The 18,561-nt window shown below is 32.0% G+C and overlaps 2 protein-coding genes across 3 annotated transcripts in view; one reads left to right on the forward strand and one right to left on the reverse strand.

The window, feature by feature from the left end:
* Window positions 1-18,561, forward strand: part of LOC114319945 (uncharacterized) — an 80,435-nt gene that overhangs the window by 25,221 nt on the left and 36,653 nt on the right. The gene's annotated exons all lie outside the window — the stretch shown is intronic.
* LOC145801999 (protein FAR1-RELATED SEQUENCE 5-like) lies at window positions 595-16,170 on the reverse strand. 2 transcript variants are annotated; one of them, XM_082894069.1, is made up of 4 exons: window positions 15,928-16,067; window positions 5,045-5,160; window positions 1,596-2,146; window positions 595-1,100 (listed from the first exon to the last, which is right to left on the reverse strand). In XM_082894069.1, the coding sequence occupies exons 3-4, from the start codon at window positions 2,058-2,060 to the stop codon at window positions 918-920; spliced, it is 648 nt and encodes a 215-aa protein (XP_082750195.1). In that variant the 5' UTR covers window positions 2,061-2,146; window positions 5,045-5,160; window positions 15,928-16,067; the 3' UTR covers window positions 595-917. The 2 variants fall into 2 exon arrangements, with proteins under 2 accessions (XP_082750195.1, XP_082750194.1); XM_082894068.1 differs by lacking the exon at window positions 5,045-5,160 and having other exon boundaries at window positions 15,928-16,170.

An 18,561-nucleotide genomic window follows, 5' to 3' on the forward strand; every position in this document is an offset into this window, starting at 1 on the left:
AAAAAAATAAAATCAAATATGGCATTTTTTTATTTTTTTCACCAAATTTTCCTTGATCATTTAAAAAAGAAAAAAAAATTCCAAAAATCACACCTAACAGAGTCAATTATCCTATTTACACATAAATTAATCACAATTGGACACAGCCCCATCACACATGCGTGTGAAATTCATAAAAACATAAGACCCACTTCAAGTAACAAAACTTATATTCAATTGGTGTTAATTTTTGTATTCTTAAAATTTTTTAAAAAAAATTGATCCAATCAGCAGGTCCAATTTTTGAGTTCTTTCCTAATATATAGAAGTCTTCAAACCCTGTTTCTACACAGCAAAGTGAAACTAGTGAATTTGAGAGCAAAAATAAATAAATAAATATGAAACAAAGATGAATACAAACATATATATATATATATATATATATATGAAAGAAAAACAACTTTAAAGAGCAAAATCTAGCAACCTGTGTGGTTTTCTTAGAGACCCAAAGAAACAAAGACAAGAAAAAACTTTGTGTATTCAACAATCTTTAGAACATTGCCTAAATGAATATGAAAAGCTACTAAGAACAAATAAAATCATGTAAATACAATGGGAAAAAAACACTGGAAAGGCTTATTTCAACTTTTCCATCAAAAACCATGTAAATTATCCAATTTCATGGAACAATTGGTGCCGGGATCAGCTCAATTGAATATACATTTACCACCTATTTACCTAAAAAGAGCATAATTATACAGAGATTCCACTCTAACAAAAGCCAGAACAAAGCTGGAAAAATAGTAAAATCAAAACCATGATCATAGTAATGTACACCTTATCCAATAGCCTTTCCCATGCTTTTTCCTTGTTTTGTTTACCATATAAAAATAAAATTGAAAACAAAAACCTAAATAATGTAGAAAACTATCAATGACTTATTGTTCTTTGGACTCCATCTCCCTTACACTGTCTACTATGCCTTGGATCTTCTTTGAGAGACTCTGATTGTGCTCTTCAATGTGCTCAAAGACCATCTCCAAGTGCCTTTTATATGTTGCAGCTCGCTTTTTCTCAATGGCCAGCTGTTGGGACAGTTCCCGAATTTTATTGCGTTCATTCTGTAAAACAAGATGCACAAGAAAGTAAGATGCAATACAAATATAGGCCAACAATATTGATTGACGTTATTACAATTGAAGAGCAAACCTAGATTAAACAAAGAATCTAATTCCTCCTTGCCATTCAACATGAGATTATTTAACACTTGGGAATTTCAGATAATGACAAATTAGGAGGTTATTAAATAGTATAAGTTTTTCTCTCATAGATTATTATTATTGTTATTTATTTTAATTTTTTTTACATAGAGTAGCTTCTTGACTTGTTTGTTGCTTGTATTTTATTTAGTGCATCTTCACAGAAGATACTGGCCTTAAAGAAACTTTGCACGAGCTTACCCAGGTTTCCCCCAGTTCCACATAGATGACCACAATAATTGTGAATCTTCAAAGCTGATTTATGACAGTATTTTCAGCAAGATAAACTGAATGTTATATAAAGAAAATTTAACAATATTATGAACAAAATTTTATAATGAAGAAGCAAGAACTAACCGGACATTGATCATAGACTAAGTCCCTTCGACCTTTTCCAGGAGTCAAAGGATGAGTGTGCTCCTTTACAAACTTCGTAACAACCCATTTCCCAGAGCTTACTTTCCTAACTAAAATCATTGCTCTGCAACCAACCCTTGTTTCAGTCCTTTGTCGTACAATTTTTTCACGCTTGTCTGGCATGCGAAATCCCTCTTTATTACAGACAAGTGCCCTACCTATGGCAGATCCATCATGCCTTGATCGAGAGAGCTTGCTCACACGGATGACAAAACCCACTCTTGTTGCATAAGCATTATAAAATGCATGAGCTTCTGCTTCGGATTCAAACTCCTGGTTCAGATAGGGCTCCTCTACTGGAGCTTGGGGCTCATCAACTGGAATCATTTCCTTCCCAGAAAGAACTTGAGTCACCTTATCATCCTGATTTTGTTGAAATAACTCTTCTACAGAATTTCCACCCATTCCATTTTCATCACCAGCTCTGTATTCCACATCAACAGAATTACCCACCACTTCACCATTGGCATCACTATCAACCTCAAAATCCACTGCAATAAAAGCAGTCATTCAATGATTACATTTATCAATCATAAATTCCAACTATGAGTAATACCTAATAAATTTTGTTTCCTTATCATTAATAAAAATTATCCACGTGAGAATTTTGCGGCATCACTAATAAGCATGCTATATACAAAATATTCTACGAAAAGAAAAGAAACCTAAATTCATCAAGACAACCAAAAAAGAATGAGCACTACAAAGCACAAGGGGGGAAAAAAAATCAATTCACCTTCCTTTAACAAACGAAAGCCTACAAAAACATTTTGAACTGAGTGAAATCTCATTAACTTTGTCATCCAGGTGAAGACCTTTGTATCAACAGTCACCGTTGAGTCAATCTTTAAAATATTTATCTTGCTGAGCTTCATTCAATTTAACCTTCATTCTTCAGCCTATGTATGGCTTCACCTTTAGAGAACCTTTGAGGTTCAAATGAGCTATCAGACACAAGTATCTTTCCATTGTTGACAAGATCGTAATAACCCCTAACCCCCGTTTGATTGCAGGAAAAGACCAAGGAAATGAAAATATTGTAAGATATAGACATGTTTACCAGTTTTAGGATGGAAATTTCTATAGCCAAAACTTAAGGTTAGGTTGGAGCCACTACTGGAGTGGAGATCAAACGACTGTTCATGGATAGAAGAAGCGTGTCTGGGGTTAGGTATAAATTGATTTACAAGTCGTGCAATATCACTTATTATAGTGGATTGACTTGCCACTCCCTAGGGAAAACTGTAACTGTTTAGGTCACATTCCTCAAATATACTCAAGTCCGAGACTCCTTACCTACTCAAAAAAATAATGGATTGACTTGCTAGCAAGGTGCCTACCGTTTTACCGCAGAGATAGTTTTCTTCAAGGTTTCCATGTAAATCTGTGAGTTCCTGTGGTAATTGGTTTTTTTTTTTGTAACAGACCTGTGGTAGTTGGTTTAATTGCTTTATTTTATTTTCCGCAGATTATTTTTTTATTCTGTGGATTGTGATCATAGTTTGGGCCAACTCCCGCATCCAAACTTTCAATTCTTTATGTTGTTTTGATTTTTAATGGACCGCATAAACTCAACACAATTTTAAATTGATCAGATAACAAAACACAATCTTGCTAGGCCTAGTGGAGAGGTTTCCATCTTATTCAGTCACTAACTCTGAACTTTATGATTGAAAAACTTTGAATTTTTCTTCTTGCATTTTTCAATTTTTTAAAACTACAGTGACTTTCCCCGCCCATACGAAATTCCACTTACAAAATTTACCAAAAAATTCCAGATATTGTGTTCAGAAAAGCATATGAAAATATAAATCACAATCGAAAGTTGGAGTTCTATCTTGCTCCCACCAAACAGACAGAAGTAAATACATTCAAATTCCTAGGAACCACAAATTTCCAAGCAAAAACAAAAAATGAATTGAGCAAAAACATTATGAGACAGAGAGGGAAAATAAAGCTTAGCAAATCAAGAAAATATAGATTTATAAGACCTCAAAGAATTATCATATGAGATTGGTGCAAACAAAAACACAAAGTTGGACTCGTATAAGCCCTAATAACCTCAAATTATATAAGACCCACAAGCACTACCAAGCCAAACGACAAGTTTTACATGAATAGCCCAACCAATCACCATATTTTTAACATATACACATCCGATCTTTAGGGTTTCACATTCAATGCTGTGCCATGAATTAATGAGAAAGACAAAAACAAAATTCCAGAATTTGTTATGTATCTTCAATCCATCTACAAAGAAACTTTCTTTCAAAGACACCATCTATGTCAATTGAGTACGAGAGGTGGAAATTTTCCGGGAATATATTTTCCTCAGAAACAAACAGACCTTGAATTAAAAAATCAGCTACCTTGCAATAAATTGAATCAATAAAAGAAAGAAACTCAAAATTCGTAGCGATTTGGATGATCTACCTCTTAAGATCACAAAGAACAGAGAGGGATTGTGAGAACGAGAGAGAGAGAGAGATATGCACTGGTTGGTTGGTTCAACTCGCCGATTATATGGGCGCAACACGAGTGAGGGTGAATTGCCTAGATGTGATTTCACTTTACTAATTTTGCTCACACATTTTTTATTATTTATTAGAGCTTGGCTGTTTAGTTCGAATTTGAGCTGTCCTTGAATGGTTCGAATTTTATTTTGACGGTCATTTAGCTAGTCATTTAGTCGGTCGTTTGACAGATCATTCGGTGAAAAGGCTGATAGTCACAATCGATAAAGTAACAACAGCGATAAAAAAGTATTTTACTTGGTCGTTTGAGTAATCGTCCGGCTAGTCGACTAGTAAACAGTGATTTTACCCATTCGAAACAGCTCAATTCAAGTAACGAAAAATTTTCCTTTGTTATGTACACTTTGATAATGTTCTTTTATTTGAGTTTTTTCTTTTATTTTCTGTAATTTCCCACGAGGTGTCCTGCTAGTTTAACGTGCACTTCAACTAATATTCACTTGCAGTGAAGTTTGTCGCTGGCCACAAGATGTTATAATTGCCAAAATTTAAATTGAAAAGCAAACTCAGTCAAATTTCAAAATCTTACCTAACTATGGACAAATCACTAAGGCCTATTTTGGTAAGTGAGTTAAAAGTCACTTCCCAACTTTTAGGGTAATTCTATTTCCACACACTTATCTATCTCTGTACACAGATTTAATGATTTATTTTTTTATTACAACTTTGTCCTAAAATAAAATTACTAAAGTGCCCTTATCTTCTCTATCAAAACCCTAATTTCTTCATCTCCTCTCATCGTTCAAAGCTCAGAATCCATGGCAGCCACATTGATCTCCATCTCCTAACTCAGCCACACTAATGAAACCTATAGATGGAGGAAAATGAAATAGATATATAAATAAACAAACAGACCAGTAACTCTTCTGCTTCACAACTAATCTTTGCCTCAAGCCAGTGCAGTTGTTCAGTTGTTCGCTCAAAGCTCTGTTTATCGTGAGTTGGTTCAACAAAATTGGCTTCCAAGACACCTAGTGCATGACAAATGTAGAAATGACATGAAATTGGTCAAGCAGCCCACATAAATAATGTGTTGAAATAAAGAAAATAATACCAGGAATACTCATCGCAATGCAGAAAACAACACTTACAGGGGAGAAGAAATAACACTTACAAATGGGTGTTGGTTTAGGGTTTCAATGTCAAAGAGAGGGATAATTTTAGCAAAAAAGATTGTGCATTGAGTAAAATCACAAAATTCAAAATTAGTTGGTGTGTATTGAGAGAAAATGTGGAACGAGATGTTTTGGTGTGTGGAAATAGAATTATCCCAACTTTTAACCCACTTTCCTCTCTCACAAAAAAGATAAATTCTATTTCCACACACTTACTTATCTCAGTACACACACTTAATGAAATATTATTTTAATGACAATTATATCCTAAAGTAAAATGACCCTAATGGATATCAAAACACACCCATAATATTAAATCAAAATTTTCTCTCTAAACATCATTTTAAAATAAAAAAAAAATCTCAATACATATCTTTTAAGTAAAAAAAATAAATAAAAATAAACCCTAATTTCGTCATTATTTCTTACTTCCTCCATTGCTTCTTACTTTAAATAAAGTGAAACGATTATTAAATTTCTAGTGTGTGTACTTACAAGTTTCAAAGCCAACGCAACGACTAATCTATGAAAAAGTCACAAACTTTCATATCAATACATGACCCTGTAGTTTTCAATAGTTTCCTCAAGTGTTTGCAAATCTAAGACAAACTGTTTCGTCTTCTTCTTATTGTGTTTGGATTAGCCAAAAAGAGTTTAGTCCACACAATAAGAACTCCATATTTTCAATATAGATGGAAGTCAAGAAACAACTTCAATGAAAGATCAGTGTTCAGTTGGTGAAGGGCATAGTCTACGAACTCGAATCCAAGACCTAGTATGATCATTTCATACCAAAATTTAGCCATCATAGCCTACTTTTTTTTCGGATATCAATTGCCAGAATTATTGATTCTATTCAAAAATCAAGTTCTGAAAACCAAATTTGAAACTCAACTTCATGTGTTTCGAAAGTTAAAAATCGAATAAATTTTTTTCATTCAGATAACTAGTACCAAATGAGCAAAGTCAAATTTTTTCTAGCAAAAAACAAGGATTTATGAAAAATCAGATATAGATGGAGTTGTAAGTTTTCAATGGAGTTGTCAAAAGAGTGCAGATAGACGAAAAACGAAACAGGAGGGAGATTCTCACTTTCAACAATGCAATAGGTCTTCAATGGAGTCACTATGGGTCTTTTACAAAATTTTATTATATATTTTTTCGTAAAAAAATAAAAAGTTAACCTAACCATCCATATTTTTTTCCTCAATTTTTTAGTTCAAAAAGATAAAAAGTGCATTTTTTTAGGACACCCCAAACAACCCCTAAATATAATACATAATTATAGATGGCCAAAATAGTCATTTTACCACCTAATCTTATATCCCCTTATCCCACCATTTGTGTCCCACCCTCTCCGTGGAACACAATAGTTCAATGGATTTAGAACTAATAATCCGGAGGGACTAATAGTCCAGTGTAAAAATTTTGAACCAAATAACGTACTATTAGTCCGGATGGACTAATATTCCGAATGAACTAATAGTTTAATCTCACTCCTCAATCCCTCAAAACCAACACCACCAAATGGTTTAAAACAAAAAATTAATAATTAATCAACATAAATAAATAATTAGTAATTATTCACGAAATTATTTTAATTAAGCTTTTGACTAGTATGCTGGAGTGATTCCCCCCCAAAAAATTGACCACTATAACTTAAGTTAATAGTTTAACTAATTTATTGTGGATTTTTCAAGAGAATTTTTATTTTTTGTATTTTTTTTATCAAATTTGTGAACAAATTAAAAAAAAAAATTATTGATTTGATACAACTTATTTTATAATAATCATAATCAAAATTTTCATATTATTTTTTTAGAGGGTGGAGGGTTGAAACTCCCATTATAAAGAACAAGGCAGATCGTAAAAGATATAGAAACCAACACCACCACATGGTTTAAAACAAAAAATTGAAAAGTTTGTTAATAATTAATCGACATAAATAAATAATTAGTAATTATTCACGAAATTATTTTAATTAAGCTTTTGACTAGTATGCTGGAGTGATTTCTCCCCCCCCCCCCCCCCCCCCAAAATTTTGACCGCTGTAACTTAAGTTAATAGTTTAACCAATTTATTGTGGATTTTTCAAGAGTATTTATTTTTTGTATTTATTTTTATCAAATTTGTGAACAAATTAAAAAAAAAAATTATTGATTTGATACAACTTATTTTAATAATCATAATCAAAATTTTCATATTATTTTTTTAGAGGGTGGAGGGTTGAAACTCCCATTATAAAGAACAAGGTAGATCATAAAAGATATAGAAAATAATTCAAGAAGAACATTCTCTATCCACATAATGTTTTGCCTTTACCACCTTTTCCATTTGAGCATGCGCCACATGATTTTCACCTTACCAGCCATAAGATACACTCTATCAACATTGATTTGAACTTATCGAAAATCCAATAACAGTTCACAAACCATTTTGATAGTTATTTCCACATACCACGACACATTATTAAATAAAACTTGACTATGAAATGACCATAAATCCCAACAAATGAAAAAAAAAAAAGCCCCAAAATGTCCTCGTCAAATTGTTTCGCAACATCGAAAGCCCACCCCACGAACTCTACACCATGCCTCATGTGTGCCACAAGCCCAATCATTTGTTTTAAATATTTAATTTATTAAAAAAATCATTTTAAAAAAATTTACCTAACCTAAAAGCAAATCTCTAATTCTTTATTTTTTAACAAATGATTATTACAAATTTAGAAAAAAAAATTAATTTATACCTAATTAAATAAAATAATTAGTGCAAACTTTATTTGATATATTTGGCAAAACGATTTCCCCAAATTTAAATGGGTAAAATATACTTAACTTTTATGAGATTTAAAAAAAAATTAAATAATTTTACATTTTTGACATAACTACATTAATTTTTCTCAAAATTTTATTTTGCATAACACTTTAATTTTTTTAATTAGTAATTCCTTAATCATATAAATAAATAAAAAATATAATCATATATTTTTTTACTAAAATATATATATTTATTCTTATTTATTTAAGTATTTACCTATTACAAACATTAGTTTCAATTGTATTAATAATACTATGTAATAATTATATAAAAATATGAAATTAATTAGCTTGCTTTGTTCCATTTTTTAAAAAACACTTTTCAGAAAATTCTACTTTCTAATTTTTCGTTTTTTTTTTTTTTGTTTTTATTGAAATTTTAAAATATTTTTAGCAATTTTTTTTTTTATTTTTTAGACATAAATATACCTAAAAAGTAAAAAAAATGTTAAAAAAACTTTTAAAAATTCACTAAACACCAAAAATACAAAATAAATACAAGAATTCAATACATTTTTTTTGTATTTTTATGTATTTATTAATTTTTAAAAATATTTTTTCACAAATTTTTTACTTTTTAGATACATCTAAATAAGGTGCATCTAAAAAAATATAAAAAAAATGTTTAAAATTTTAAAAATATTCACTAAAAATAAAAAAACTCAAAAACTAAAAAATTCAATTTTTAAAAAATTTAATTGAAAAAACTCAAACCAAACACAGTAGATCGTATTTATTTTTTATTTTTTTAAATGAGGTGAGTGTAATTTACCAATTTAAATTTGATTGATAAGTTTAAAGTGCACCAAACAGGGCCTTTTCCCTTTGCCGTGTCCTCTGCTTCTGCCACTCTCTCTCTCTCTCCCTCACATGGGAAACCCTTTGTTTCGCAGCCTCCATAGAGCTTCTTCTTTCACTTCTCTTCTCAACGTCGTCTCTTCCTCCAATACTCTCACTTCCAGGTAATAACTCTCTCCATACTCTCTACCCTTCTCCCAAATCCCTGTTTTCACTGTATGCTCACCATTTTCTTCTTCGTCTTCCAGGTCAATTTTCCACCAATCAAATCCAATTTTCGCTCCATTCAGACTTCAAACTTCATTCTTTCCATCGAACCCTTGGTGGGTATTCAGAAATTTGAGCCACGGTTCAGTCAATCTCGTGATATCCCAAGGAAAACCCAAGTTCGAGACCCATGAAATCGATCCTCCGAAGAAGGAGAAGTGAAAGACTAAGAAGAGGTTGAAGCAACAGAGGATGAGAGAAAAGCAAAAGAGAAAACCAAAACATCGTGTTCCACATTTTCTCTCAATACACATACCAACTAATTTTGAATTTTGTGATTTTACTCAATGCACAATCTTTTTTGCTAAAATTATCCCTCTCTTTGACATTGAAACCCTAAACCAACACCCATTTGTAAGTGTTATTTCTTCTCCCCTACTTTAGTCTTGAAAAGAATTTTCATTTGTAGGTGTTGTTTCTTCTCCCCTGTAAGTGTTGTTTTCTGCATTGCAATGAGTATTCCTGGTATTATTTTCTTTATTTCAACACATTATTTATGTGGGCTGCTTGACCAATTTCATGTCATTTCTACATCTGTCATGCACTAGGTGTCTTGGAAGCCAATTTTGTTGAACCAACTCACGATAAACAGAGCTTTGAGCGAACAACTGAACAACTGCACTGGCTTGAGGCAAAGATTAGTTGTGAAGCAGAAGGGTTACTGGTCTGTTTGTTTAGTTATATATCTATTTCATTTTCCTCCATCTATAGGTTTCATTAGTGTAGCTAAGTTGGGAGATGGAGATCAGTGTGGCTGCCATGGATTCTGAGCTTCGAACGATGAGAGGAGATAAAGAAATTAGGGTTTTGATGGAGAAGATAAGGACACTTTAATAATTTTATTTTAGGACAAAGTTGTAATAAAAAAATAAATCATTAAATGTGTGTACAGAGATAGATAAGTGTGTGGAAATAGAATTACCCTAAAAGTTGGGAAGTGACTTTTAACTCACTTACCAAAATAGGCCTTAGTGATTTGTCCATAGTTAGGTAAGATTTTGAAATTTGACAGAGTTTGCTTTTCAATTTAAATTTTGGCAATTATAACATCTTGTGGCCAGCGACAAACTTCACTGCGAGTGAATATTAGTTGAAGTGCACGTTAAACTGGCAGGACACCTCGTGGGAAATTACAGAAAATTAAAGAAAAAACTCAAATAAAAAAACATTATCAAAGTGTACATAACAAAGGAAAATCTTTCGTAACTTGAATTGAGTTGTTTCGAATGGGTAAAATCACTGATTACTGGTTGACTAGCCGGACGATTACTCAAACGACCAAGTAAAATACTTTTTTATCGCGGTTGTTACTTTATCAATTGTGACTATCAGCCTTTTCACCGAATGACCTGTCAAACAACCGACTAAATGACTAGCTAAATGACCGTCAAAATGAAATTCGAACCATTCAAGGACAGCTCAAATTCGAACTAAACAGCCAAGCTCTAATAAATAATAAAAAATGTGTGACCAAAATTAGTAAAGTGAAATCACATCTAGGCAATTCACCCTCAGTCGTGTCGCGCCCATATAATCGGCGAGTTGAACCAACCAACCAGTGCATATCTCTCTCTCTCTCTCTCTCTCTCTCTCGTTATCACAATCCCTCTCTGTTCTTTGTGATCTTAAGAGGTAGATCATCCAAATCGCTACGAATTTTGAGTAAGTTTCTTTCTTTCATTGATTCAATTCATTGCAAGGTAGCTGATTTTTTAATTCAAGGTCTGTTTGTTTCTGAGGAAAATATATTCCCGGAAAATTTCCACCTCTCGTACTCAATTGGCATAGATGGTGTCTTTGAAAGAAAGTTTCTTTGTAGATGGATTGAAGATACATAGCAAATTCTGGAATTTTGTTTTTGTCTTTCTCATTAATTCATGGCACAGCATTGAATGTGAAACCCTAAAGATCGGATGTGTATATGTTAAAAATATGGTGATTGGTTGGGCTATTCATGTAAAACTTGTCGTTTGGCTTGGTAATGCTTGTGGGTCTTATATAATTTGAGGTTATTAGGGCTTATACGAGTCCAACTTTGTGTTTTTGTTTGCACCAATCTCATATGATAATTCTTTGAGGTCTTATAAATCTTTATTTTCTTGATTTGCTAAGCTTTATTTTCCCTCTCTGTCTCATAATGTTTTTGCTCAATTCATTTTTTGTTTTTGCTTGGAAATTTGTGGTTCCTAGGAATTTGAATGTATTTACTCTGTCTGGTTGGTGGGAGCAAGATAGAACTCCAACTTTCGATTGTGATTTATATTTTCATATGCTTTTCTGAACACAATATCTGGAATTTTTTGGTGTAAATTTTGTAAGTGGAATTTCGTATGGGCGGGGAAAGTCACTGTAGTTTTAAAAAATTGAAAAATGCAAGAAGAAAAATTCAAAGTTTTTCAATCATAAAGTTCAGTGTTAGTGACTGAATGGGATGGAAACCTCTCCACTAGGCCTAGCAAGATTGTGTTTTATTATCTGATCAATTTAAAATTGTGTTGAGTTTATGTGGTCCATTAAAAATCAAAACAACATATAGAATTGAAAGTTTGGATGCGGGAGTTGGCCCAAACTATGATCACAATCCACAGAATAAAAAAATAATCTGCGGAAAATAAAATAAAGCAATTAAACCAACTACCACAGGTCTGTTACAAAAAAAAAAATCCAACTACCACAGGAACTCACAGATTTACATGGAAACCTTGAAGAAAACTATCTCTGCGGTAAAACGGCGGGCACCTTGCTAGCAAGTCAATCCATTATCTTTTTGAGTAGGTAAGGAGTCTCGGACTTGAGTATATTTGAGGAATGTGACCTAAACCGTTACAATTTTCCCTAGAAAGTGACAAGTCAATCCACTATAATAAGCGATATTACATGACTTGTAAATCGATTTATACCTAACCCCAGACACGCTGCTTCTATCCATGAACACTCGTTTGATCTCCACTCCAGTAGTGGCTCCAACCTACCCTTAAGTTTTGGCTATAGAAATTGCCATCCTAAAACTGGTAAACATGTCTATATCTTACAATATTTTCATTTCCTTGGTCTTTTCCTGCAATCAAACGGGGGTTAGGGGTTATTACGATCTTGTCAACAATGGAAAGATACTTGTGTCTGACAGCTCATTTGAACCTCAAAGGTTCTCTAAAGGTGAAGCCATACGTAGGCTGAAGAATGAAGGTTAAATTGAATGAAGCTCAGCAAGATAAATATTTTAAAGATTGACTCAACGGTGACTGTTATTACCTTTGAGTTATTACCTTTTATATAAGTAGGAGATTTGTGAAATGAGACTATTAACTACAAGGGTGAGAATGTAATTTTCAGAACATCAAAGGTGAAATATAATTAGTCCAAACCTCATGGGGTGTCAGTGTAATTTACTCTTTTTGAAAATATTAATTGCATAATTATACTTTGTGTATAAATTTTAAAAAATGATAAAATAAAAAATTTATGTTATTTTAATTATTAATTTTTCAAAAAAATATTTTAAGATAATGAAAAATACAACAGGTAGTAAAATTTTGAGAGGACGGAGTAACTCTTTGAATCCCAGCCGTCGATGAAAGTTACCTCCTCTTTCGCACCTCTCTCGAAGTCCATAACACAGCAGCAGCACAGCATCTCTCTCGTCTCTGTCGTCAAACTTCACCCTAACCCTAACCCTAACCCTAACCCCGCCTACACTCTCTTCTCCACTCTCATGCTAGAAACCCTAACCCTCAAGCTCTCGGCGTCACTCTCATTCTCACTCGCACTCGCCGGAGATTACAGTGAGTTCACATTCCACATCCATATCAGCCTCAAGCTCAAGCTCTCAGGCAGTGATTGTCTCTCTCCATCACCGTCGACTACAGTAAGTCCACCCTCCACATCCACTGATTGATTCCCTCAAGGCCTTGCCTGAATGAAACCCATAATTTTTTAAACCCTAATTTCTTTAAAAACCAAAGTTTTTAGAAAAGCCTTAATTTTTTGAAACCCTAAGCTCAATTTTGTTCGTAAAATTTCCCCAGACTTATCCTCACGAATATATTAAGCAAAAATCAGTGTATCACTGTTTCCAGATGTTGTTCATGTTTTGATTCAACTGTTGATATTTGTTTTGTTTTTGGTAAGTTTAGTTTTTATTGTCTATTGAAAAAACCAACCAGACCAAACCAAACCAAACCAATCAATTATACAACAAACAGTTGGATATAGTTTTTGAATAATGAAAACCGAAACCTTCCGTTCGGTTTTGATATTTTTGGTTAATTATAAAAATGCCATTGCCACATGATTCAAATAATTTTCCTTTTAGAATTAGCTTGTTCACAAATTAGATAATAAAAAAACTAGCGGATAAGCTTTCTTTAGATGAACAACAGAGTCTTTAATTAGAAAAGGAAAAGAAATTAAACAATTCTTAATCTAATTGAAGAAGTTAGATTTAGAATCATCTCTTGGAGGGAGGTTCAGAATAACTGGCAACTCTACCTACCTTGGAACATATATCTCGTGCAAGAATGAAGAACTTGCTATTTCCATTAAGGGGTACCATGACATGTTTAAATAATTTTAGTAACCCAATCCTTTTCAATAAAAAAATGTGTAAAATAGGATTTTGCGTTCAATATAGTCTTTTTGTTTCTATTTGAGATACTAAAATTTTCATTTACTGTTTTGAAGTCAATCTAGTAACATAAAATAAATAAAAAACAATGTTTTGATTTAAATAATTTAAGTCACCCTATTCAGTTGAATAAAAACAAAGTCACCCTATTCAATTGAATAAAACTATGTAAAATAGGATTTAGGGGTCAATATAGTCTTTGTTTTCTATTTGAGATAGTCTAAAATTTTTATTTACTATTTTGGAGTCAATCTAATAAATAAACATTAAAAAAAAGGTATAGTATTTTTAAATTGGAGAAATGGGTTTGAGTTTAAATAAAACCATTCATTTGACTCAAAAAATGGAGTCCTCTCAAAAACAAGGGAAAAAAACATTTCAATCTTTTAATTGACAATTGATGTTGACAAATTGAAGTTCAACCTTTTCTAAGAAATCATCTCAACAAAAGCCTCCTTTCGCCTTGCTTTTGATTCAATTTATTTCCGACATTGAGCCCATTTTATTTTTTTCCACTACAATGCTATTATTGTCTACGTTCATGTTACAACTTCATAATCACTACTGGCACCTCCAATCGTGCAGCACACGATGCCTTGCTACTAGTATAGATATCTAGTCGTGACGGAGTCTCTTAACTATGTGTTTTTTCTTCCCAGATAACAGGAATACATAATTTCAGTTGAAGTCATCAACCTAATTTGAAGACATTGTTGGATTTGAGTCGGGCATATTATTCTTAAAGATGAAGAAGATGATAGCTCTAGGGTTTGAGGGGTCAGCCAATAAGATTGGTGTTGGGGTTATGACCCTTGATGGCTCAATTTTATCAAACCCAAGACACACCTATGTTACCCCACCAGGGCAGGGATTCCTTCCCCGAGAAACTGCCCAAAACCATCTCCAACACATCCTGCCACCTATCAAATCTGCTCTCAAGACTGCGCAGATAACCCCAAATGACATTGACTGTCATTATTCAAAAACTATATCCAACTATTTGTTGTATAATTGATTGGTTTGGTTTGGTTTGGTTGGTTTTTTCAATAGACAATAAAAACTGAACTTACCAAAAACAAAACAAATATCAACAGTTGAATCAAAACATGAACAACATCTGGAAACAATGATACACTGATTTTCGCTTAATATATTTGTGAGGATAAGTCTGGGGAAATTTTACGAACAAAATTCAGCTTAGGGTTTCAAAATTCGCTTAACATGCATCGACGGCTGGGATTCAAAGAATTACTCCGTCCTCTCAAAATTTTAGTACCTGTTGTATTTTTCATTATTTTAAAATATTTTTTTCAAAAATTAATAATTAAAATAACATAAATTTTTTATTTTATCATTTTTTAAAATTTATACACAAAAAATATAATTATGGCAATTAATATTTTCAAAAAGAGTAAATTACACTAGGGGTGCAACTCGGGCGGGTTCGGTCGGGTTGGGAGTTTGCACAGGCCCGGCCCGAATTGTGTTTGGCATTGCCCAAGCCCGCCCAAGCCCGACCATGAACCCAAGCATTGCTGCCCAAGCCCGGACCAAGCTTTGTATTTTGAACTCGGATTAGCCCGAATTGCCCGAGTCCAGAAACCTGTAGGTAGATTTGTTTTGAAACCCCCAATCTGTGGATTTGAAATAACAACTGGAAGGTACTATTTGAAAACCCACAAATGCAAATTCAGATTTCCAATTCACTCTAAATCGCATTTAAAGTCCTAGTTTGGCTAAAACAGTCAACTTTGCGACTGAACCAAAATAGCTGGGACAAGGTTTGTGGAGCTAATTCAAATCTAGCACCAGAGTACAGATTATAAACTTCCAAAGAACCATGTCAACTACAGATACATTCAGTCAAACGAAGCACACTACAAATTTCTTTACTCAAAAACAGCTACATCAATCAATGTGACATTTGCAGAATTAAGGCAATATAATATACATACTACTAGAATCTGATACACCAACTACCTCCATTGCTCGTGTTTATGAAAATATTTAGCTTTTAAAAGAAAACCCTAAGATACAGATATTCATACACTAACAAAACGGAGAGCATAAAGAGCAATTTCAAGTGGATACTCTGAGAAATCGAATACGAAATACCTGTGAACTTCTTCATCTTCTGTATTGAGAAGGAGAAGAAAGAGAGGTTGCAACGCAAGATAGGGTTTCGCCTCCGCAGTTCTTCAAAGTTCTTCAAAGTTGAAGAAAAAATCAAATGAGTCTGTTGTGAGAGAGAGATAAGGTAGATAGATAGGGTTTCTTTAGATTTAATCGAAGGGTAGAGATAAAAGATGATAATCTAACGGTGGAAGACTAACCAAATAAATAAATAAAAATAAAAATTAAGACTAATGCTTGTACTTAATTTATATATATTATATAATTTATTAAATTATATATATTATATATTATATAATATATTAAATTCAATTCGGGTTCGGGTTGTTCAAGTTGGCCATTGGTTCTGCCCAAGCCCAAAAATCTGTCCAAGCCCGTCCAGATTACGAGATATAGTTGCCCAAGCCCTAAAAAAACTCGAGTTGGGCTCGGGTTGCTCGGTTTGAGCCCGCCCGAGTTGCACCTCTAAATTACACTGACACCCCATGAGGTTTGGACTAATTATATTTCACCTTTGACGTTCTGAAGATTACATTCTCACCCCTGTAGTTAATAGTCTCATTTCGCAAATCTTCTACTTATATGAAAGGTAATAACTCTTAGTAAAAAAAAAAAAAAAAAATTACATTGAAAAAAAAAGTAAATCAAAAGAAAGGTCTCATTTCACAAATCTCCTACTTATATGAAAGGTAATAACTCTTAGTAAAAAAAAATAAAAAAAAAATTACATTGAAAAAAAAAGTAAACCAAAAGAAAGAAAAAAAAAAAAAAAAAAGTAAAGCAAAACAAGAAAAGAGAGCGTACATGAATTCAATGTTTTCATTCTGTTTAAATAATTACAATGATAAAAGGGTTAGTGTGATTTTCCAAAAGTTAGGAATGATATGTATTAAATCCAAACCTCCAGAGGCATAACTTTAATTTATCCTTTAAACAAAATCAAAGATAATTTAAATAAATTAATATTTTTGAAGTATAGTAATTGTAATACAAAAAAAAAAAAAAATTAAATTCCTTACAAATGACAGGCTGTATTTGGTGGAGTTTTGAAAACTTAATTCTACACTTTGGTTTGAGTGATGTGTTTGGTTAGAATTTTTAAATATTGATTCCACACCCACTTTTGAAAATATGTCTGCCTAATCATTCTCCCGGATGTCCCCCGAACGTCCGGTCGGTTGACCGGAACATTTTTTTTTTTAGCACCGGTTATTTTTATATTTCAAATAACAAATATTTTTAAACTTTTTTTTAAAAAAAATTATGAGCTTTGAATAGAATTTTGGATTATGTGTTTAATTATGAGTTGTAAGTTTTTGAATTAAATATCATATGTCACATCAAAAATTCTAAATTCAATTCAAAACTGTTTTCAAAACTCATAATCAACCAAATTTTCCACACACAAATCATAATTTCAAAACTCGTAAACTCAAAATACAACTATATTCTCAAATCATAATTCTAAAACATTATCAAATGCTACCTAAAATTTTGGTATCGATAGAGTATTAAACTTGTTGGGTTCCCTCCTCACACCATTTAAAAAGGGTATACCATATATAGTCATGATCAATTTTTTTATTTAATTATAACATTATTTTAGTTATCACTATGAGTTTTTTAGTTACGACACATATACACCGTAGTGTTTTCCACAGTCTCTTTCGGTTTGAATTTTTCAAAACTAAGGCTCCGATTGTTTTGAAAATTTGTTTTAATCAAAAATATTTTACTCATTTTTTGTTATTGGGTTGAACAAAAATTAAGTAAAATATTTTTTTAAAAAAAATATTTTTACATCATTTTTCCAAAAATGGCGTACCTTTAAAAATTTCGTAAATCAATTTGTGCAAAGTTGACTGTTACTTACTACTTTTTCAATGCATTTAGTATTTTCAAATAAATATATTAACTCACTAAAACGTCATGAATGACACTTTATTGAATCAAAGTTTCTCTTTTTAGCAATAAATTCTTTTAGTTTCAAGTGTTAACCAAAAATTACATCGAAACAAATGGAACCTTAAAAAAACCCACAAAGAATTTTATTTTTTCAATTTTTTAAGAAAAAAAGTTAATTTTACAAAAATAAAAATTAAAAAATATTTTTAAAATTATTTTCTCTCTCAAAAAAATAAAATCAAATATGGCATTTTTTTATTTTTTTCACCAAATTTTCCTTGATCATTTAAAAAAGAAAAAAAAATTCCAAAAATCACACCTAACAGAGTCAATTATCCTATTTACACATAAATTAATCACAATTGGACACAGCCCCATCACACATGCGTGTGAAATTCATAAAAACATAAGACCCACTTCAAGTAACAAAACTTATATTCAATTGGTGTTAATTTTTGTATTCTTAAAATTTTTTAAAAAAAATTGATCCAATCAGCAGGTCCAATTTTTGAGTTCTTTCCTAATATATAGAAGTCTTCAAACCCTGTTTCTACACAGCAAAGTGAAACTAGTGAATTTGAGAGCAAAAATAAATAAATAAATATGAAACAAAGATGAATACAAACATATATATATATATATATATATATATGAAAGAAAAACAACTTTAAAGAGCAAAATCTAGCAACCTGTGTGGTTTTCTTAGAGACC

Source organism: Camellia sinensis, chromosome 11 (genome assembly GCF_055761805.1).
Source record: "Camellia sinensis isolate YWXY chromosome 11, ASM5576180v1, whole genome shotgun sequence".
NCBI lineage: Eukaryota > Viridiplantae > Streptophyta > Magnoliopsida > Ericales > Theaceae > Camellia > Camellia sinensis.

Coding starts and splice junctions, on each gene's coding strand:
- LOC145801999 (XM_082894068.1), bottom strand. Junction 1,101..1,595: donor TAGTCTATGATCAATGTCCG/GTTAGTTCTTGC, acceptor CTTGTTTTACAG/AATGAACGCAATAAAATTCG.